The sequence below is a fragment of the Rhincodon typus genome, chromosome 11, assembly GCF_021869965.1.
Source record: "Rhincodon typus isolate 14 chromosome 11, sRhiTyp1.1, whole genome shotgun sequence".
In the NCBI taxonomy this organism is placed as follows: domain Eukaryota; kingdom Metazoa; phylum Chordata; class Chondrichthyes; order Orectolobiformes; family Rhincodontidae; genus Rhincodon; species Rhincodon typus.
The window spans coordinates 16,860,636-16,883,208 of record NC_063342.1 but is presented as its reverse complement, the minus strand read 5'-3'; the positions used below and the strand labels follow the sequence as shown (position 1 = coordinate 16,883,208).

Here is a 22,573-nt window from a genome sequence, read left to right as displayed (position 1 = left end):
AGGAGAAATTCTTTTCCTCAGAAATGTTTGGAAGTTCAATCTTTGAGTTTGTTTAAACTTGAGTCTGGGAGATTTCTAAATACCAATGGCATAAAGAAATAAGTTAATAGCATGGAATAGATTATCAGCCATGATTGCTTTTAATGATGGAGCAAGCTGAATCAGCTGAATGGTCTATCCATACTGCTGTGCTCCTCTGTGGATTGTTAACATACCTTTGAATCACACCACATAGGCCTTGAGAAGAAACTTCCAAATTTGGGTTAATGATTGCTGAAAAATTGTAGATGGAGAATTTTTAGATGACCCCCGCTAATGTAGTTTCAGGTCCATGGCTGTTTGGGACAGATTGTAATCTTGTAGGACTTTACTACATTATAAGTGATTGGTAAAATATTTGTTGACGCTTAAATTATCTGCACGTTCCTTGTCGCATATTTTGGATGCTAAATAAGAACAGGATTAGTTTGAGTATAGTAGGAACTATGGATGCTGGAGAATCTGAGATAACAAGGTGTAGAGCTGGATGAACACAGCAGGCCAAGCAGCATCCTGCTCCTATGATGCTGCTTGGCTTGCTGTGTTCATCCAGCTCTACACCTTGTTATCTTAGTTTGAGTATAATGTGTCGCACTGATGAGAAAAGGCACTTGGGCAAGACACCAAAGGTCTGTTAGATTTGTGGACTGTCTTAGCAACATGCATCAGCACCTCCAAAAGAGGAAGGGGAGGAAAATGCCAGTGGGGGCAAAGAGAAAATAATAATCATCACCATAATGTACACAGGCCCTCCATTTCAGACAACTTATGGTCAGATTTTTGAGCCCTCATTTCAATATGACATCTGTATCCTGTGGTAAAGCTGTGTGAATTAGACATGAAACCATCATCTCACACCTGCCTTGAAGATCAGCTTTCGAAACATAGCAGAGAGAGAAAAAAAAAGAAATCATCAACTACGCATCAAGAAAAACAACATTGTTTTCTGGTCACTCTTATCTCTGTACTCCAAAATATCCTGTTTCTTAGAGCTAACCCAGCCAGAACCAATAGAAACCTCTTCCTGCTACCGACTGACTTCATTTCCCAGACTTAGCACAATCTCGCCGCCTCCAAAAAAAAACTTCAACAGCCCTGACTGGGCATAAACTTCGTTAACAATATAAAGATTCGAGAAAGGGTTCTTTTGATTTAAAATGGCCAGTACAATAAAGGTAAGAGTCGATGGATTTTTTTTGTGTTGTAAATGTTGGGCTACAAATCATTGCTCTTCGCCAGATGTGTTAAACAGTGAATGAAGCAACACCCTCTTTTCCACAATGGAAGGCGATGAGCAGATTTCCTTTGTGCTGCCTGTAAAATTTCCTCTTTCCTACTTGAACTGTCCGGGTTGTTTGAACGACTTTTTTTGAGGAAAAGATAGAGATTTTCACACACGCCCTGGACAGAAGTGAGGTGCTTAATTGTTACATTCTTCCTTCTCTAACTTTTTTTCTATCCCGGTGCCAGTTCCATGGGTTTGGCTAAGCGATCGCTTCAAAGAGTGAGTGCGAGTCCCAGGCAAGGCACTGCCTTGAGATGTTCAAATGTGAAGATGGACTCTCATTACTAGTTTGAAATCTAATTGTAGCAAGCTCACTTGTGTACTCTAGACTGGGGGTAGCACTAAACTGAGTCAACTGGTGCGTAATTATTGGATCCATTACAAGGGATTTCAAAGATGTGTCTTGGTAAAGGATCTTTATAAACTCACCTAAGTGGATGGAAGTTGTTGAAAAATTTCAAAACGTAATCTAGTCTGTTTGCAGAAATGGATTGTGTTTCTGGGTTTATTAGTGAGAAATTAATGTTCTGAATTGTTTCTTAGATTGTGCTTATTCAGCGCAGCCCTGCAGTTTTATTTTAGTTATGCGGAATTTTACTACTAATGAAAAATCATAAGTACCTTCTGTGAAGCTGAATGAACATTTTCATTCACATTGGTACCGTGTCAAAGTGCATGGAAACCGATTTTGTCTGGAATTTACTTTTAAATTTCTGATGATTGAGGCATTTGCTTGGCAAAAGTTGCTGAGTTATGTTTTAAAGATGACATTCTGTTTTAGTGTACTATTTTAACTTTTTGTAATTGGGAGAATATTGTGAATTTATGAAGGGATTTGTTTTAAAAATTTATTTTCTGATCTGCTTATGTGCACATGTCTGTATCTTCACTCATACTCATTGGAAGTATTTCACAGAGCAGAGTCTTTCCCCTGGATTTTACCACAAATTACTGAGCCTTGTTTCCATTTTCATTCTTAAACCACTACCTAATGATGTCCAAGGAGCAAGCAGATAGAATCTGCTTTTTGCATTCTTCTCCAAATTTACACAAGAAAAACATTGGAGTTTCCAAAATCCCTCCTCTTCTTTGAAATAGAAAAAATCTGAAATATAAGGTCTGTTGGATAGAAAGCTTAACTGTCACCAGTCAGTCTATTTAAAGTTGGCATTGAACTCTAATTCTAATTGTTTTCAATATCTTTTTTTCGCATTCTGGTGAATTTGTGTATACCACTGACAGTCAATAATGGTTGTTGGTGATACATATATTTCAATTTGAAAACAAAGGGAAGAAATAAATTGAACTCCCTAGGAATGAATATGCTACTCCGACTGATTAACTAACTACAGTATATTTGGCATGAACGCATGTCATATTTCATTTGAGTCTGTTATTCCAAATCAAACTGAAGCAGCCGAACACAATAAGCAAGAAATCACTCTTGAGGCAGTTTATGCCAACCTTGCTCGAATATTCCAGCACACGCAGACTGTTTTTCTACACAGGCTGTGTGTGGGATGAATGCTTGATGGCCCAGGTTTCAGCTTCACGCTTTTGCTCATTGGGAGATCGTGCCATTCGGAAGATTCTGGCAACGGCAGCTGGAGCTGTTATTTAAGCAGCAAAGCAGACGATGTGTGGATAAGCAATTGTAAAGAATGCTTGAACGCGCAGCAAACGTGCACCATCAGAATCCTTCTTCTGGTTTCACTTTGATGATTTAGCTGAAGAGAACTCTTTATGTTTCGACCTGTGCGGTTTATTTAAATTTTTGTTTCAAGTAAATCTGCCCATCTTTCTTGTCTCCCCCCCATTTGAAGGTGCTGCTGGCAATTTTGTCATATGCTCTCTCTTTTGTGCACTGCTTGAACAGTGATGTTTATTTTTGAAGTCACACCCATTCCTTCTGCTAAAATTGTGGACAGTTGACCAATTGCAGCAGTACTCTTAATTATAGCTATCCACTGGGAAGTGTAGAGAGAAATGCCCAGGAAATCTTGATATGCCAACTCCCCATTGCCATCCCCAGTATAGATCTCCAGCTGCTGGATGACAAATGATTGCTTTTGTTTAACAACATCAACTAACCTTCAGAAAAGAAATGAATGCATACCCTAGTTTTAATAGCACTCTACAAAGCTATATTATGTCTTCTTAATGCCCTGAGGCTCAATCCTAAATTTCAGCAGGATTTTATTACTGAAGACTCAGTGGCACCAGTAATAATTAAATTGATGAATAGTCTTTGTGTGCATTCAGAACTACTGATTCAAATCTGGAGTTAGGTTATATATATCCAAACTTACAGTGGTCATAGGAGCTCAGCAATCAGGGTATTCGGCTCTGTTAATTTTAACACTACCAGGATAGATATCTTCATACTGACGGGTTGTTCCAATGGTCTCCTGGCTGGCCTGTCACCTTGTACACTCCAGGAACTTAAGCCTGTAATTCAAACTAAATGCCATTCCATCTATACTTTTGCGCTTGCCGAACAAGGTCAGCTCACAGGAAGTCAAGCAGCTCATTTAAAATTGTGGACACTGTTTTTGAATTTCTCCAAAGCCGCACCATTTTCTTCCTTGATAATAAGAACTGCAGATGCTGGAGAATCTGAGATAACAAGGTGTATAGCTGGATGAAAACAGCAGGCCAAGCAGCATCAGAGGAGCAGGAAGGCTGACGTTTCGGGCCTAGACTATTCTTCAGAAAAGGGTCTGAATAAGGGTCTAGGCCCGAAACGTCAGCTTTCCTGCTCCTCTGATGCTGTTTGGCCTGCTGTGTTCATCCAGCTCTACACCTTGTTATCCCATTTTCTTCCATTGCCATTTTCTTCAGTTTTTCCGAGATATCAATACATCATCAATTCTAGCCTCTTGGGCATCCTTGATTTTCAACATTCCATTATTTATTGGCAGCTGTTCCTTCGGCTTCCTAGGCCCTAAACTATGGACTTAACTACTTAAACCTCTTGCCTTCCCCAATTGTGGAGCTCTAGAGTCATAGTGTTTTATGACACAGAAAGAGGCTTTTCAGCCTACTGTGTCCCTGCCAGTTTTCCAAAATCCATCTATTCCAATACCATTTGGCCTTGTATGCTATAGTTCTTCAAGTTCTCAACTTAAATAGTTTTTAAAATGTCTTGCATATTCTTGCCTCTACCACCCTTGTAACAGTGAGTTACAGATACCTGCAAAATACTTGGACGACCTTTTTTCCCTCATATTCCTCCAAATCTCCAGCTCTTTACCTTAAATCTGTGCCCACTCATTAGTGACCCCTCTACTAAAGGATAAAGTTCCTGCCTCTCTACCCTGTCTTTACTCCTAAGAACTCTGAACACATCAATCAGATTCCCGAATTAATCTTCTCTGCTCTAAGGAAATCAGTCCTCCTTTAAGATATTCCTTAGAGCCTACCTCTTTCACTATGTTTTTGGTCACCTGTCTTATTTGTGGCCTGGTGTTATGTTTTAGCTATTAACACCATTGTGAAGAGCTTTGACATGTTTTGCTCCCTTAAACACGCTGTTTAGTTTGTCTGATAGACATAAGCAATAATATTTATTCATTTTATCAGTTTTCCTTTTGGACTTGTCAGAATTTTATTTTAAATTATTTAATTAGTTATGCCTTCATAAAACAAAGTCCCACATAAAAATGTGTTTCAACGTGATGTCACTAGGGCAACAATGAACTTGGTTTACAATTTGAATCTATGAGTTGTTTCAAGTTTATGAATGCACGCAAGAGTTTATTTAAATGCTTTAAGGTAATGCTTTTTCAAACAATTGACAACCCACAAAATATTTAAAGTGCACGCTTTTGATTCAAGTTCTTCACATGTTAGTGTAGAGATTCACTCAGATTGAGGTCTTCTAATCGCTGCCAGGAATTGATTACAACAGAACTGTACTCTCAGAATGTAGCAATTCCAATATTTAAACTGGAGTGAAGAAGTTTAATGGATGAGGTGTTTAAGATGATTAAAATATTTGTCAGGGTATATAGAAGCTACTTTCTTTGGGAGGGAATTTCAGCTAAAGTTCTGTAAACCAAGCTGTTTAAATGGTGATGTCAGGAAGCATGTTTCAGCACAAAGGTTATTAGAAATCTGGAATGATCTCCTCCAGAAAACTGTTGAGAGAAAATGGCAAGAGATATGCATCAAAGGTAAATAAATGTTCAGTTGGACTTCAGCCATAATCCATTTGAATCATGGGACAGATTTGAAGGGCTGAATGGGCTATTTTCAAGATCCTCACTAGAAGCCTCTAAGTAAGCAATCTGCAATGACAATAACCACACCTAACAATGTGACTATAAAAACACTTCCAGGACTTGTGTTACGTCATGCAGTCATGACGACTGCAAAGTATTTTTAATGACAAATATTGCTTCAATTATTTTAGCCAAGTATGAAGAGTAATATTACATTTTCATTTTTTTTCCCTTTAAAGATATCAGTTTCAATTGTTCCCTGCTCAGTACGCTCTCTACTTTGTAATACCACACCACAGTGCTGTACAATACGGTGAAGTAAATCTCCCTTATACAATTAACTCCTGTGAGACGTGAAGGGAAGGGGTCAGAACAAAGGCACAATGACTCTTAGTGGGCCCCTCTCTTTCCATTGTTAGGTCTCTTGGCCAGGCACTGGGTGCCTTTGAACAAAGGACCTCATTGGAAGCCTGCAACAAACCTAAACAGGATATGCTTGTAACAAACAGAAGAAAGAAATTGCCAGAGATACTTAGCAGGTCCGATGGCATCTATGGAAAGAAAACAGGATTACCATTTCCAATCCAAAGACCCTTCTTCAAAATCTAAAGAAGGGTCACTGGACTTGAAGCATTTACTCTGTTTTCTTTCCAGAGAGGAATGGGGACAACTGAAAAAGAGTGACACCATAGACAAACTGTAAGTTCATCAATTGGTAATAGCAACTCACTTGACTCTCTAATAAAGGTTACTTTCAGATTGAAGGCAAATAGTGGAAATATTTACAGGCGATAATCTAAAAGACCAGTGAGAAATTTTTAAAATATCAAAAAAAGAACAAGGTAATTAATATAGAGATGCCACGCCAGGTAATGTTGTGGTGCCTGGTACCTTCATGTTCTGGTAGCTGGTGGACCCCATTGTGGTTCAGAGAGATTGCATCCGTAGCAAGTGTTGGTTGCTTGAAAAACTGCAGCTCTGTGTGGACGAGCTGGAATCTGAGCTTTGAACACTGAGACATATCAAGGAGGGGGACAGTTACCTGGATGCTGTGTTTCAGGAGGCAGTCACAACCCTTACATTAACTACTTCAAATTCAGTCAGTGGTCAGGGACAGGAGGATGTGACTAGGATCAAAGCGGGTAGAGGGATCCAGGAGGTAGTGCTGAAGGAGCCTTAGCTGTTGAGCTTGTCTAACAGGTTTAAAATTCTTGCTGCCTGTGTGGATGAGAGTAGGGTCTGTAGGGAGGATGAGCAAACTGACCATAGCACCATGGTATGGGGAGCCATTCAAGAGGGAGGAGAAAAGAGAAATGGAATTGTAATCAGGGATGGTATAGTCAGGAGAATAGACAGTGTTCTCTATGGTTAGGATCAAGAGGTCCAAAGGCTGTATTGCCTGCCTGGTGCCCAGGTTCAGGATTTCTCGTCTGGGCTGCAGAGCAACTTGGAGTGAGAGAAGAAAGATTCAGTTGACATGGTCCACTTGAGCACCAACAATATAGGGAGAAAGGGGAATGAGGTTCTGTTGAGGAAAAATGAGCAGGTAGGGGCTAAATGAGAAAAGCAGAACCAAAAAAGTCATAACCTCTGGATTATTATCTGAACCATGAGCTAATTGACACAAAGTCAACAAGATTAGAGGTAAATGTGTGGTTCAAGCATTAGTGTGGGAGAAAGGGTTTTGAATCATGGGACATTGGCACCAGTACTGTGAAAGGAGGGAGCTTTTCTGATGGGATGGGCTCCACCTGAATCATGTTGGGACTAGAGTTCTTGTAAATCACATAACTAGGGCTCTAAATAGGGCTTTAAACTAAATAGCGATGGGGTGGAGGTGGAAATTGGGTTGAGGTGGTTGTTCAGGTGCATGGAAAATTATGGAACAAGTTAAAGAAGGAGAGGGTTCAGCAGGGGTTATTAAAGTTTCCAGAACAATTAATAGAACAGAAAGTATGGAAAGTGTCAGGAATCTAACTTCAGGCATAGCAGATGAAGGAACAATGATGAGAAAGTGGGCAGTCAGCTTGTTATACTTCAATGCATGCAGTGTACTTAACAAGGTCAATAAGTTTGTAGTGCAGATTGAAATTGGCTGGTACAATGTTATGGGTATCACAGAGACATGGCTGCAAGGGGATCAGGGCTGGGAACTAAATATCCAAGGCTACACGTCCTATCGAAAGAATAAGCAGATGGGCAATGCGGCCATAATTTTCCAAGCGCCTGATTTACCTGGGGATAATTTGGAAGGCACAGCAGAAATTTATTCCAAGGAAAAAAAAAGGGGAGTATGAGGCAACCATGTCTGATAAGGGAAGTCCGGGAGAGCATAAAAGCAAAAGAAAAAGCATCCAATGTCGTGAAGATTGGTGGGAAGCCAAAAGATTTGGAAGTCTTTAAAAACCAGAGACGACAATTGAAAAGGCAGTAATGGGGGAGAAGGTGGTATATCATGGGAAGCTAGCTTGTATTATAAAAGAAGATTGCAAGTGCCTTCTTTAATATCTAAAAAGTAAGACAGCTGCAAGTGTGGACATTGGACTGCAGGAAAATGAAGCTGGAGAAGTAGTAATGGGGAACAAAGAAATGGCAGAGTAACTGAATAAGTACTTTCCATCAGTCATCACTAGCAGCATACCAGAACTTCAAGAGAGTCAGGGGGCAGTGGTGAGTTTAATGGTCATTACTAAGGAAAAGCTGCTGGGGAAGCTGAAAGGTCTGAAGGTAAATAAATCAGCCAAATGGACTACACCCTGGGGTTCTGAAGGAGATAGCTGAGGATTTTGCAGAGGAGTTGGTGGTGATCTTTCAGGAATCATTGGAGTCCAGGTGCATCCCAGAGGACTGGAAAAGGGCTAATATAGCATTCATAGTGAAGAAGAGAGGGAGACAGATAAGGTACCACACAGGAGGCTGATAAATAAGATAAGAGCCCATGACGTTAGGGGCAAAGTACTAGCATGGATATAGGATTGGCTGACTGGCAGAAGGTAGGGAGGAAAGATAAAGGGGTATTTTTCAGAAAGGCAGCCAGGGACCAGTGGAGTTCTACAGGAGTCAGTGTTGGGACCACAACTATTTACATTATACATAAAAATCTGGATAAAGGAACTGAGGTCATTGTTGTTAAGTTGGCAGACAACACAAAGATAGGTGGAGGGACAGGTAGTGTTGCGAAAGCAAGGAGGCTACAGAAAGACTTGGACAGGCTAAGAGAGTAGGCAAAGAAATGGCAGATGGAAATCAGTGTGGGAAAATGTGCAGTTATGCACTTTGGTAGGAAGAGTAGAGGCGTAGACTATTTTCTAAACAGGGAAAATCTTCAGAAATCTGAAGTACATAGGGACCTGGGAGTCCTAGTTCAGGTTTCTCTTAAGGTTAACATGCAGGTTAATTTGGCAGATAGGAGGGCACATGCAATGTTAGTGTTTATTTCATGAGGGCTAAAATATAAGAGCAGAGTTGTACTGTTGAGGTTGTACAAGCCTCAGGCCAAACCACTTTTGGAATATTGTGTGCAGTTTTGGGCCCTGTATCTAAGCAAGGATGTGCTGGCTCTGGAGGGGTCCAGAAGAGGTTTATAAGAGTGATACTGGGGATGAAAGGCTTTCGATGATTGGGTGAGGATCTGATTGAAACTTACATAATACAGAGAGGCCTGGATAGAGTGGATGTGGAGATGATTTTTCACTAGTCGGAGAGACTAGGATCCTTGGGCAGAGCCTTAGAGTGATGGGGCAACACTTTAGAACTGAGATGAAAAGGAATTTCTTCAGCCAGGTGGTGTTGAATCTGGAATTAATTGTCACAGAAGGCTGTGGAGTCTGAGTCATTTTGTGTATTTAAGACAGAGATTAAATAGGTTCTTGATTAGTAAGGGGATCAAGGGTTAGAACGAGAAGGCAAAAGAATGGGGTTGAGAAAAATATCAGCCATGATCGAATGACAGAGTTGTCTTGATGGGCCAAATGGTCTAATTCTGCTCTGATATCTTGTGGTCTAAAATGGCTGAGTCCTCGATCATTTTGCTCCTGCGAAAGTAATACTCCCTGCCACCAAACTCACTGTTGCAGAGTGCATTAATTTCCACACATTGTTACTGTAAGATCATAAAAGTTCTTGTGATTTTAAAACTAATTGCTTAACTGAGGCTTTTGAAACCCAGCCAATAATTCATAATGGTGCAGCTGTCATAATGAATCTCCCCATTTCATTGATAGGACAAATATGCATTTCTATTTCAGATAAAGTATTTATCAGCCCATGGGGGAAGGGGGAGACGAACAGGTGCAGAACTATTTTATTATCTTCAGCATTAGGTTGTTTTTAAAGTAGCACTCCAACTAAATTAGAACATAAAACCATGACAGCAGAGGACATTGTGTTTCAATTATTCACTGTAATATAAAAACTGAAAGGACTGCAGATGCTACAAATTAGGAACAAAATCAGAAGTTGCTGGGAAAGCTCAGCAGGTCTGGCAGCATCAATGCAAGAAAACAGAGCAAGCGTTTCGGGTCTGGTGACCCTTCCTCAGAGCTTGGTAGCAATTTCAGTTTTTATCCATTGTAATATGGCGCTTTCTCCATTGGCTGAGAGTCCAGACTCCCATAAAAGGCTTCACGTAATTGACACTGTGAGGGAGAAGGGAAACTTTGTCTAATTGACAGATATATGATGTTGTCATAAGCCAATTCTTCCTTTTTTTTTGTTTATGCCTCAATAATTGCTTTGCACAGGATAAATTTATAGGGGAGGTGATGACCTAGTGGTATAATCACTAGCCTGTTAAATTAGAGACCCAGGTTTGAATCCTACCACAGCAGATGGTAGAATTTGAATTCAATACACATCTGGAATTAAGAGTCTGATGATTATCATGACACCGTTGCCAATGGTCAGAAAACCCATCTGGTTCAGTAATGTCCTGCCATCCTTACCTCATCTGGACTACATGTAACTCCAGACCCAGAATAATGTAGTTGGCACTTAACCACCCTCTTGATGGGCAATAAATGCTGGCCTGGCCAACGATGTCCTCATGCTGTGAATGAATAAAAACAAAGTGTCAAGTTTTGTTACTGATAAAGGCCTGGTTGATTGACATTTTCATATTGTTTTAGCAAGAGAGTTTCTTTGAAAGAAAATTATGTATGGTTGTTTCTTAAGCTGTTCCACATATGCCATTGTTACTTTGGGTTTATTGGTTCTGTATTGATGATAGTCTGTACAAATAGACATGTATGCCTGATGAGGTGACATCGGGGTATGTTTGGGGATGAGTTAAGGGGCATAGGTTAGCATAGACATGGCACATGGAGAGGATGGGAATGTAAGGAATAAGAACTGAAGACTGTGGTAATGTCGGAGAGAACTGAGATCAGCTTTACAAACAGCACACCTCAGCATTCAGCTGCCCCTCTGGCTGTCATTGATTTGCTTCTACTGCATCCCACAGCAGACCCAGAATGTAAAGCAGGTCTAGCTGAGCACTTTCTACCAAGGCTGGGCTGTCGGGTTGGTAAATTAACCAATTACTTTCACCCGCCTTGAAGATGGAAGTGCATGCTATAAAATAAATCTTTGATGTGATTCTTTTTTTATTCATGAACTTAATAGGCACTTAAAGGATATCACCGTGTTTTATCTTGGGGTTCTTGGTCCAGTATCAGTGTTAGATTATTATAGATTTAATATTAATTATTTTGTTATATCTCCAATTGCTATTACATGGCACTTGAGAATTGGGCGCTATGCAGATTGGGTAAGTGTCTATAGAGGGATACATGAGGATGGGGTCATAAAGATAGCTTAGGGGATGTGAGCTGGTAATGAGTGGCATGCAGGAACCCGAGGAGGCATTGGATAGCATGGACGATGTGAGGTAGCATGGGATAATATGGGTCATTTGCAGGGCGGAAAGGGGGGAGGTGGCATAATATGAGGTAGAACGGAGGTAGAATATGAGGCATGGTGATGGGTGTCGGGTGAAGGAGAAAAATAGTGAGGAAGTGAATTGTGCACTTCAGGGGGAGTTTTAATTGATGTGGGGGCCAAGGTCGGCCTTCTAGTTGACTTACTAATGCTCTCACACTCTTTATGCACTCCGTCGCAGTTCACAAAATGAACTTAGAACTCGACCCTTGTGTGAAAAGATGAAAATTCCTTGTAAAGTCACACATGCATGAGGTGTGAATTTTGTCTGCCATGAATGTCAGGTTGAGTTTTCCCTGAGCTCAGAACAAAATTTAGCTCTGTATTCATGCTTAAGAATAGGTTAAACAAATGTTTGAAAGATGATAAAGAAATAGGGGAACAAGAAGGGCAGGATTAGAACTGCAGCTTGTATAAATGATAAACACTGGCATGGACAAATTAGACAAAATGGATTGCTTCTGTGATGTAATTTCCATGTCATTTTAAAGGAATAACTTAAAATAGTTCTTAGCATTTACTCCAGTATCTTATTTATCTCTATCATGTTTCCTGTTGTAAACCTCCTCTTAAGGGTTCTTTAAGAAGATGCTTTGCTTTGCCTATAAAGTATCCATTCTTACATGAAATATAACATGTTTTGATATTAGCTATTTTCTGAATCTCATGTCAATATTTTTACATCAGTTCAATGTCAACTAATAAAAAAAATCATTTTTCTGTAACTTTTATCACACTGAAACATCAAAATAATGTTAAATTAGGGTCACAAAGTTGCTGTTTACATTGTATGATGAAGAGCAACACAGTACAGGAAAGCCTCTGGTTCAACGTTTGGTCTGTGCTGTTACCTGGCAACTGTGGATGAGGCAAAGGACTGTAGTTGTCCTAATAGCCCCAAGTTAGAAAGAGAATGATCAGTTAGATGTCCTGCTCCTAATCACTGTCCAGAAATTCTTGTTAGAGAGTGTATGGAAGAGACAGGGTTGGATTTAGGAATTTGCTTCATGAACAGTTGAAAATTGTGAAATAACTTAGGGTTGCTGGCTTTTGCTGAACTATAACCGCACTCCCTCAGTCCCATAAGTTGAATAATTTCACAAATGATTATGAGTAATAAGAGTAAACATTGTCCAATTTAATCGGATCATGGAGTTGAGAAGGAGTTTCATATTTTTATTGAGTTGAACTAACAATGTCTCCACTTTTTTTTTGTCTCTCCCAAGAGTTAGTATTACTATAGATAGAGAGGGTGAATGAGGAAAGATTGTGTGACGGGAGCATTAATAAACCTGACACTCTTATCTTGCTCCTCTCTTTGCATGTTTTCTTGAGATAGTCGCTCAACTTTTCTTCAATACAGCCTTGGGACATTTGGTTATTTTAAAGAGATGATATAAATTTGAGTAATTTGCTCTTGTTGACAACATGTACTTCAGTTATTCATGTGCCTCTGCTGCATGTAATGAATAAACTTGCAAGGGTGAAATAAAATGGGCTTGACTTGCTTGAGAAGAGGTTAGCTCAAGACTTATTTCCTCTTTCCTGTAATCTATCCCGCATGCCTCTCCGTACTCATTTTGTCATCAAATGTCAACAAAACTGCAAGAGTGTCAATTGATCAGAGTCAGATAATAGCAATGTTTCTGCTGGAAAATCCTCTTTGCTCATGACAGGAAGATGCTGAGGTGCTGACCCAGTACTGCAGCGCAAAGTGTGTGGTTGAGTTTTACTTCTGTCAAAACTCAGTAGGGACCTGCAACTACAGGTTAATCCAATTTGCGAAGCAGCTGCAAATCTCCATTAAATGCAAAATCAAAACTGATTCACACCCAAATAATGTGGGGTTTTGATTGTGTTCATTGTTCAGATTAATTCTATACGCGCCAAGAGGCAGACTGTCTGCTGCAGGTGAAATGGATGTTGATGAATCCTTTTGTATTTTCGGCAGAAATTTGGCAAATGCCATAATTAGGTTTGTGCAGTCTGAGAACTGAATCTCCCTTGCCTGAAGAAGAAGGACAGTTATAATTTTCACTTCTCTATTTTTCCCCTCAAAGCTAGTCTACTTGTTTTTGTGCAGCTAATGACAATTTTCTTTCCTCATTTAGGAAATACTACTGATTTCTCTTGCAAATAATCATTATATCAATGGAAACAGTGCAATTTTCAGATTAGGACAAAATAAATTCATTGATATTTTGGTCCACACCTTTGATATTCCTCAAAGCAACAAGATGGGCAAATGATTGATACCAGTTTGTCCTCCTCCCAGTAGAGCACAGGTCAGGATATTGAACATCACTAGGCTCACCAATGGTTCTGCAATGCTTGTCTTGAAGTATTTGTTGGAAATGGATCTTTTATTTTCTTTTGCAAATTCTTCAAGATAACAGACTGCTATCCACACATAATATTTGTTGCATTCTGGGTTAGAAAAGGAAACAAAGATTTACATTTTTAATCACACTTTTCATTGTAACGGGACATCTCAAAGCAATTTACAGACAATTAACACTTTAAAGTGTAGACATTGTTGTAATGGAGGAAACACTATAGCTGGTTTGCTCGGCAAAAATTAACCTATTTTGTTTAGTGATGTGGATCTAAGGACAAATATTGGCCAGGACATTGGGAATAATTCTCCTGCTCTTCTTCAAAATAGTGGCATGGGATCTTTTACTTTCACCAGAGGAGGCAGTTGGGGCTTCAATCTTAGACCTTAGTTCTTTTTGAAACACATGGCTGAAAAATTCCTGAAGCTGTGAGGTTTCCACTGCACATTGAACAAGCTAACACTGATGGAGCAGGATTACCTCCAAGGAATTTGTTGGCAATAGATCGAAAGCAACTTTCTGTTCTGAAGAAGGGTCACAAGACCCAAGTGTTAACTAGAGCTGCTGAGCTTTTCCAGCAATTTCTAATTTTGTTTCTGATTTCCACCATCTGCAGTTCTTTGGTTTTTGTTTAGTGCAGGGCTATTTGGTCTATAATGCCTGCAATGATGCAGTCTACTATAATCCCATTTAATTTACCCAGCATCCATGGCCTTTTTAGTGGAGAGAGTGTCAAATCAACACCAATATTTTGAGAGTTAAATTTGAACTTGTCCAGCTCTAATTTTAAGATTCTATCCTTTGATCAAAATTCTCTTTTGCAATGGCTTCTCTGGGTCTACCTTATGAAATTCCTTCATTACTTAACCAGCACAATTAGCTTAGCTTTCAATCTCCTAATCGCAAGGGAATGCAGTCAACTTTGTGCAACCTGATCTTGTAATTTGACCCTCAGTCAGCTATCTCTGTTACATTACAGTTTTTGGATCTTTCTTCCAAATTGTGTTAAAACACATTATTTATATTTGTTTCATATCTACTCACTCTCCTCCTTGGTATGCTTTTTCAGCCTTAGGAATTATTTTCTGCAGTTTGCTAAATTCTCTAATTTGGTTCCATCAGTCAATTTTAATGTAAGTTCATATGTTGGTCTGTTTGAGATTGTTAAAAGCAATCTGGTAACATTTTCGCAAAAAATCACATAATTTGCAAGATTTGTTGTGCTATGATCAGTGAATTGATAAAAATCAGAATAAAATATGTACCGTTCATGCAATCAATTGTTTTAGGATTTGGAAGACACTGAACAAATAAGTTTTATGGAAAATAGAGCAGTGTGACATTTTGTACCTAAATGAATATAACAGTAGAGTTTAATTTGCTGGAAAGTGTGGCTTCTATTTCAAGCTTTATCCTTTTATCACCATTTTATGTTCTAACAGTATGCTCAAATCAGGAATGATGAAAGTTGATTTGTCCTATCGGACTTTAATTCAATGGAATTATAGTTAGTAGTTTGGACAATTTTAGAGTAGAAATGATAGATAATTTTTCACTGTAGAGAATAGAGAATGTGGAAGAATGAGCAAGATTTGTTCCTTTGAAATTCTAGGCTTGTATTCAAACTATGTTTGGACCAAACTTGTGTGTATTTCTAGTCGACATTTGAATCAATTTTGAAAAAAAACAGTTGGATCCCTTGTAATCAACTTTCCATACTTTTCTCTGCAGCTTTCTAAAATTTTTCTGTTGACGCATCAGGTTTACGATGAGACAGCAGAATAACAGATATTGTGGGATTGCCCAATCAAGTCACTATTTCATTAGACCGTAGCATTAAAGGGCAGAGTGGGATTTGCAGCTTCGAAAAGGCCGATCATGTTTTTGACTGCAAATACAATTTGAAGAAAGAAAGTTGCAGAACTTAAAAATTGCACAAATTCAAAGTTTGAGTGTTTGTGTATTATGTTACATATTCAGCATGTATTGTATTCAGCAGTTACATTGCTGAAGTTTCTGCTTTACACATGTACAAAGGGACCAGTGGAACCGTGAAATATTTATAAGCATTCCAGACCTTGCTTTAAGTGTTTAGAGAGTGTGGATGCAACTAAGAGCTGGACAACATTAAAAAAATTATACAAGCCTGCAGTCTGGTGCTATAACTATTGACTTGGGATTATAGCTGCAATATCTGATCTCTTTGTATAATCTCTCTTCAGTTCAATGAATTTGAAAACCCAGTATGCATTGTTCTACCAGCCATCACCATCTAAAATGATCCATTTATTATTATCCATGGCCCATTTCACATGGGGTACTGAATTCCATTTTTGTCACCAATAAATATGTTTGGTCTAGATCTCCAGGCAAAGTCTACTTTAGCTAGACAATGTACATCAGTTTATCCCTCTCTTGAGAACAAGAGATATGGGAAACATCTGATGAATGAACCTCCTATATCAATAATCTCACCTGCAACAAGCAAAGGTTCCTCTCCTAACCATTCAAGAAACTCCCAGGAAAGACCAGGACCAGCCTAATTTCAGACCTTCTAGCACACTTCCATTCTAGTTACAGAAGAATACATTACAAGGGCTATGGCTCATTGGCCTTCAGTCCTTTCCCTGTGAAAGCAGGTTTTACATCATAGGTAATTTTGGAATAAAAGTGGGCCAATCTTGGATATGATACAATTGGTGAAACCTAGGAAAATTCTTAGGAATTTGAGAACTATTATGATAATCTGCTACAAACCCAGTTCACGGAGCTCACAGAAAGTGAACTAACAGGATATTTGCCTAAATATTTTAGGGCATAGCCTGATTCCTTTCTCCAGCTGTAAATATCTTTAATGCCCAGGAACTAGGGAAAACCAACTCGCTCTCGACTGATTCTATTACCCAACAACTTAAGTGAGCTGACATATAAGACTTCTCCCCACAATACATAATGATATGTGACAAGAAGATTTTTATTTCCCAATTTATGCCTTAGACCATTCAGAATTACATTCACTAGAGGCTCATCATTCCTAAATCATTAACAGTTATGGCTTTTGCCATGTTACCCTTTTTTTGAGCAGATAAGGGTTACTTTAACACATATGTTTCATATATGCTTAAATTAGAGCCCACATTGCAATGAGGTGCAAAATTTCAACCAGAATAATCTATATTCCAAATACTTGCCAGTGTCCTCTTTAAATAAAGCTACTACAAATGGTACCTTGCACTGCAGTAATTCCCTCAGGCTTCTTCGACGATGCCATCTAAATCCACAACCCTCACCATTTGAAGGATAAGGGCAGCAAATGCATTGGAACACCACCACCTGCAAGTTCCCCTCCAAGTCTCACACCACCCTGATTTGGGACCTAATCACTGCTTCTTCACAGTCACGAGATCAAGATTTTGAACTCCCTTCCTGATAGTAGGTGTCCCTAAACACCTTAGACTTGAAAGGTTCAAAAAAGCAGCTCACTACCACCTTTTCAGAACAATTAGTATTGTACAATAAATTAGGGCTGTACAATAAATGTTGGTCTAGACAGCAATGACCGTATCTCATGAACGAATAATAAAATATCGTAGCTCTACAGTCCATCAATATGAATCTCCACCTGTCCTGAGACAGAATACACCTAATTGATGTTTATTGTATTGTGTTTTTTTTTACTGTACCAAGGATGTTATTGTGCTAAACATGTTGAGACAAAAATATGCAGATTATTTTTTAATTTATTTTATTTGCTGGGTCAATAATAATTTTTGTTGGATGATAGTGGTGTTTTGTGTATTGTTACAACTGTAATGCGCATATAGAAAAGAATAGATTCTGTAGATATTTCTAATCAACCGATTCAGGCATGTTATGACACATATCTGCTACAAAAGCCCTGATAGATTTTACACATTGAATAAAAAATAGAATTAGCTACGCTACTATATGACGACAGTGTCATACTCCAAAGTACGTCATTGGCTCTTAATTGTTTTGCAACAGCCTAAATGGAGTTATCTAATTGTATATTTTTCCTCCTTTAGATTGAGTGTTTAGCTCAATGGGAAATTCTGCAATAAATATGATATGAAAGCGTGTAACATGGTTTCAAATGTTAACGCATTCAGACACCTCTTTATTTTTGTTGGTTCCCATACCGGATGCAATGTTGGCCAGTCAGAAAGGGTAGGAAAGAGAGCTTCTCATAGGCATGCCCTTACACCAGTCACTGGCACATGCACGAGAATGGCGCAGGCCACCAGTCCCTTTAAGTTACCACATCTGAGATGGGGATTGCAAAACACCGGGTGGGTCAAAGAATGGTGGAGACCTGAACATTACATTATTGTACTGGGTCCTTCCCTCCCTCCCCCATCAACCAAAAAAGAAAGCAAATTGTTTGCAGCTTAGATACAGCAGAACCTCAGCAGCTTGCAACATCTTGACCAGGCAAGCTTGGGTTCCCAGCAGAGTCTGTGTCCAGTGCAGATTCATGGAGGTTGTGGCGGAGGCAAAGCTAGGCCCAGTGAGGTGGGCCCGAAGCAGACTCATGGTGGTGGCAGAGTAGAGTTTGGGCCGGTATGGTACCTGGCAGCATCGGTCACATCTCCAATGCCGAGGTCCAGCGAGGACCCGTAGTGGCGAGAACTTCAACGGAGGCAAGATAGTGCTGCAGAGTGATGACTTTCATTCCAATGGCAGCAGCATGGCGAAGGGAACGCGTGCCTGGCCACCAGGCCCATGACCCATGATGGAGCACTTAACATCAAGGTTGCACATTTTTTCTTTGTTTCTTTCCTTTTCTGCCTTTACATTCTATGTTTTATTTTTCTGTGTTTTAAGTTGGTGCCAGAGAGTGGTGACACTGTATAACACTTTATTTTGTAGCAAAATACATGTGTCGATAAATTAATCGAATAAATCTGTGATCTGTGTGGATCATTTTAGCTATTGTCAACGCGTACACAAACAAGACTGCAAACTCCCCTGACGTGCAATTGTGAATTCCAATCTGCACCTTTCCCAATAAAAATAAATGAAACAAGCAATGGAGAACAGTTTTATTATTTCTAGAAAACAAATTATTGGTGAAAACTTATAGAAAAGAGAAAATGCAGGAAATATTTTAAACTTATTTTGATATTTTAAATCTTCTGTGGCTATTAATAAAGGCCACTGCATTTTTTCATCAAGCTGGCTGAATTCAACTGTGTCGATACCACAATATAAAGAATGATTCATGTATTTCATGGTCCTGTACACAGTGCAATCAAGCATTGGCGAATCACCAGGGAGCCCAAGACAGCGTTTGCATAATCAGCATTTGTTAATCTCTCTCTCTCTCTCGGATTTCATTTTTGTGTTCTGTTTAACGGTTAGGTTGAGCCAGTCTTGTGAAGGTTAATTACTCTTTTGGTTAAAGCAGTTCTTTGCACAGATGGGTTATCAGACCCCAACACTTTGAACAGGTCTAATCTCATTTCCGACACTACTTCCTCTTCCTCAAACTGATTCTTACTCAGCCTTTGGGTCTATTGTCAGTCATTTGAGTGAGGTTGACTTACTGCTCACTAAAGCACTGCCTGTTTTTTTAATTATACAATAACACAGCAGATTACTTGTAAATGCATAATGTGTTTGTCATGACCCTATCAATGTTTAGTTCCTTCTCAGAATCAAAGGCTACGTGTCATCAGAAATTTTTTAAACTGCAAGCCAAAATGACTGTTTACAAAACACCGTTGAGGGTACTATGGATGACAATCACACAGCTGTTTCGTTATGGAAACCATATTTTATGTTTAGGGAGTTGTAGCAACCCAAGTTAGCTGTCAAATTAATCCTGGCTCTTCTGTCAATTATGCAACTTGTTCTGCTGTCAAACTGTTGGTTTCTCTTCTATTGTTATGGTATGCCGCATTCAGAGTAAAACAGCTTCTAAGATATTGCTAAAGACATGAAGAAGTTGTACAGGACTTGACTAGAGAACATTGCTAGCTTTCACCCAGTGTACCTTGCATCTAGAAGGGCTTGTTTGAACTTTGAGTCAAAGCAGTCAGTATCAGTGTCCCTATCTCTGAGCCAGGAGACCTGGGATCAAACCCCGCGTTGCCAATAACACATCTGAACAGGTTGATTAAAAAAAAATCTTCCTTAATTCTTGTTTCCATTCAAGTCAATAATAAGTTGGTAGATATATGAAATGGGTGGCTGAATTCATATTACCCACTTTATACAATTAGTCAATGTCAAAGTGATCTTCATGCATGTTGAGCTATCCTCAAACTTTACATCCCTTGGAAAGGTGTGTGCACTCAGGATACCAGCAGGAAAGTGAGTTTGCTGTCAGTTCTTTCATGTCGGACTGAGTAAGAGGCTATGTGCTCTGTAAAACAGAAGCTTTCGGGTTTGGCTCTGCATTACACTAAGTTATCTGTCCTTAGTCAAGGCAGTGGTGGAACACTACGGTTAGTTTTTATATCCATGGATCAGAGAAGAGAAAACCAGCAGCAGTCGGTTTCTAAATGTAGATCCATAAATCCCACTGAAAAGTTTGGATGCATGGATGACCTCTATGAATCGGCACAGACATGGCTCTGAGAGTTTCCATAGTTTAATAAAATGGCAAACCTCATTGTCCCAGTTTTGAACCAGTGACATTCCTGGAGTGTATGGTTCAGTTACTCACTGGATAAGTTTTCTGAGCGACATAGAGTAACAAGCAGTGACAGAACCCATCTATATACATGTGCTAGTTCTTGACTGAAGTGACAAGGGACATAATGCAAGACCAAGGCAGTAGTGCCTTGAAATCCTGCAAAGGACTAAATTAAAGAAGAAAACAATACTAAGATATTAGATTTTGACATAGAGGAGAAAGAAAAATGTGGACAATTTGCTTTACACTAATTAACTTCATGCCTGTCACAGGACGAGGTGAGTTGCTCCTGTGAAGAGCTAGTGCAGGTACAACAAGCCAATCTCCTGTGCTGTAACCATTTGATATGATTCTGTGCACTATTCTGAAATATTCGATGTTTTTATCAGTATCGGTCTGTAATCAAGAGAAAGCAGAGGTTAAAGGTTTTCCTGGTTTAACTTATGAAAGGAAGGAAAAGAGCTGCTCATCCCTCTTTACTATCAAATAATAATTTGTGAGCCTCAATGAAAATCCCCCTTCAACTTCATTTTTTTTCTAGGTTGTAGAACTTAAGTTTTCCATAAACTGTTCTCACAGCAAATCTCTTTTTCTCACTTGAGATTGTTTCCTTTGCTTTCTTTCCCCACTTCCCAGTGTTGTAATGCAGTCAGTGGAAATAAATATCAGGCACGAAATCTAATATGCAGCCATTCTGATATCACCATTCTGCTTAACACCAATTTCTATTCCCCTATTGACATCAAATTACTTTTAATTTACTGTCATATTTTCCTTTCTTGCAACTGGGAGGCAATTTCCTGTTTAGGGCTTGCCATGTCGGAAAACAATGTTCAAGGAGTCATGGAGACAATGATAGCAGTGCCTCACTGGTTAACTCATAAGTAAAAAGTACACATCATATCAGGAAATACTGTAACTTCAGAGATATTATTTGTCATAAATATTTACTTTCAGTCATTGATTTCTAATTAAAACCAGTATGCATGTATTTGACTCACTGAATGGACAAACGTTTCCATTTAAATAGAACTCATGGTTAAGCCTTGTCTCAGAGATGATCACCTGGAAATTTAATGATGCCATGTCCATTTTGCCAGTGTAAAATTCAGGATTAAAGTACTTGATAAAGCAAGTGCTATTCATCTACACTTTATGTGCCAGAGAGGTGCCACCCACTCTATTGTTATAGGCATGAAAAGAGGTGTCCATGTACCCTGCCAAAACATGGGTTAGGTCCTTTGCCTATGCAAATGAAAGGGCATCTTTTCCGTGTGATCCTCCTTTTGTGAAATTGAAAAGCTCTGACCACAATTATTGCTTGGTTGACCACATTTGGGGAAAACTGGGTGTACATGTGAATAATCAATGATCCTTAAAGGAGCCACTGCTGACTGTCACTACTCTGAAATGGCTTTGAAAATTATCTAAACAAATGTGGAGTCTGAAGGTGCAAATATATAACTCCAGATTACATAATAAAACCAGGAGTGGCATGATGACTCTCTCTCAGTGCTTTTCCTTCCCTCTCCTGGTTACCTGTCTTCCTTTCCGATCAACTTCATCCATGTGACTTTGAACATTGACTTGAGGGCTACCGCTGGTAACGTAGTGGTCTGATGACATTCAAGTCCCCATTTCTGTCCATTTGCCTGTGCTGTGGTCTTAACAAGACCCAAGGACCAAGATTTCCCAGGCCACTGGTCTACCTTTGAACACATTCCTGATGACAACATTCAAGGCCCATGTTATTTATTTGTTGTTCATGGGATGTGGGTGTCACTGGTGAGATTCTTCACTGGTTGAGCATAAACTGAATGATGCACTAGGCTATTTCAGAGAGCAATTGAGAGTCAACTGTAGTCTTGTGGGGTCACAAGTAGGTCAGACCAGGTGAGCTGAGCAGATTTTCTTTACTAAAGGACATTAGGGAACCAGCTGGATTTTTATGAAACCGATAATAGTTTTATGGCCACTAGAAATGACAAGCAATCAGCAATTACTGAGATTAGCTTTTATTAGAAGAGTTATTAATTCCACCAGCTGCTTTAGTGGGATTTGAACATATATTTCCAGAACATTCGCCTGGACC

General features: G+C 39.3%; 1 protein-coding gene across 6 annotated transcripts in view; it reads left to right on the top strand.

Annotated features, from left to right (window-relative positions):
- erg (ETS transcription factor ERG) overlaps positions 1-22,573 on the top strand; it is a 256,741-nt gene that overhangs the window by 119,663 nt on the left and 114,505 nt on the right. The window contains exon 1 of one of the 6 annotated variants that reach the window (XM_048603142.1): positions 1,100-1,214. The exons of the other annotated variants lie outside the window; for them this stretch is intronic. Within the exon in view, the coding sequence (XP_048459099.1) occupies positions 1,197-1,214 (18 nt within the window). The 5' untranslated portion in view covers positions 1,100-1,196. Of the gene's footprint in view, positions 1-1,099; positions 1,215-22,573 lie in introns of those variants that run through there. 6 annotated transcript variants of the gene reach the window in all.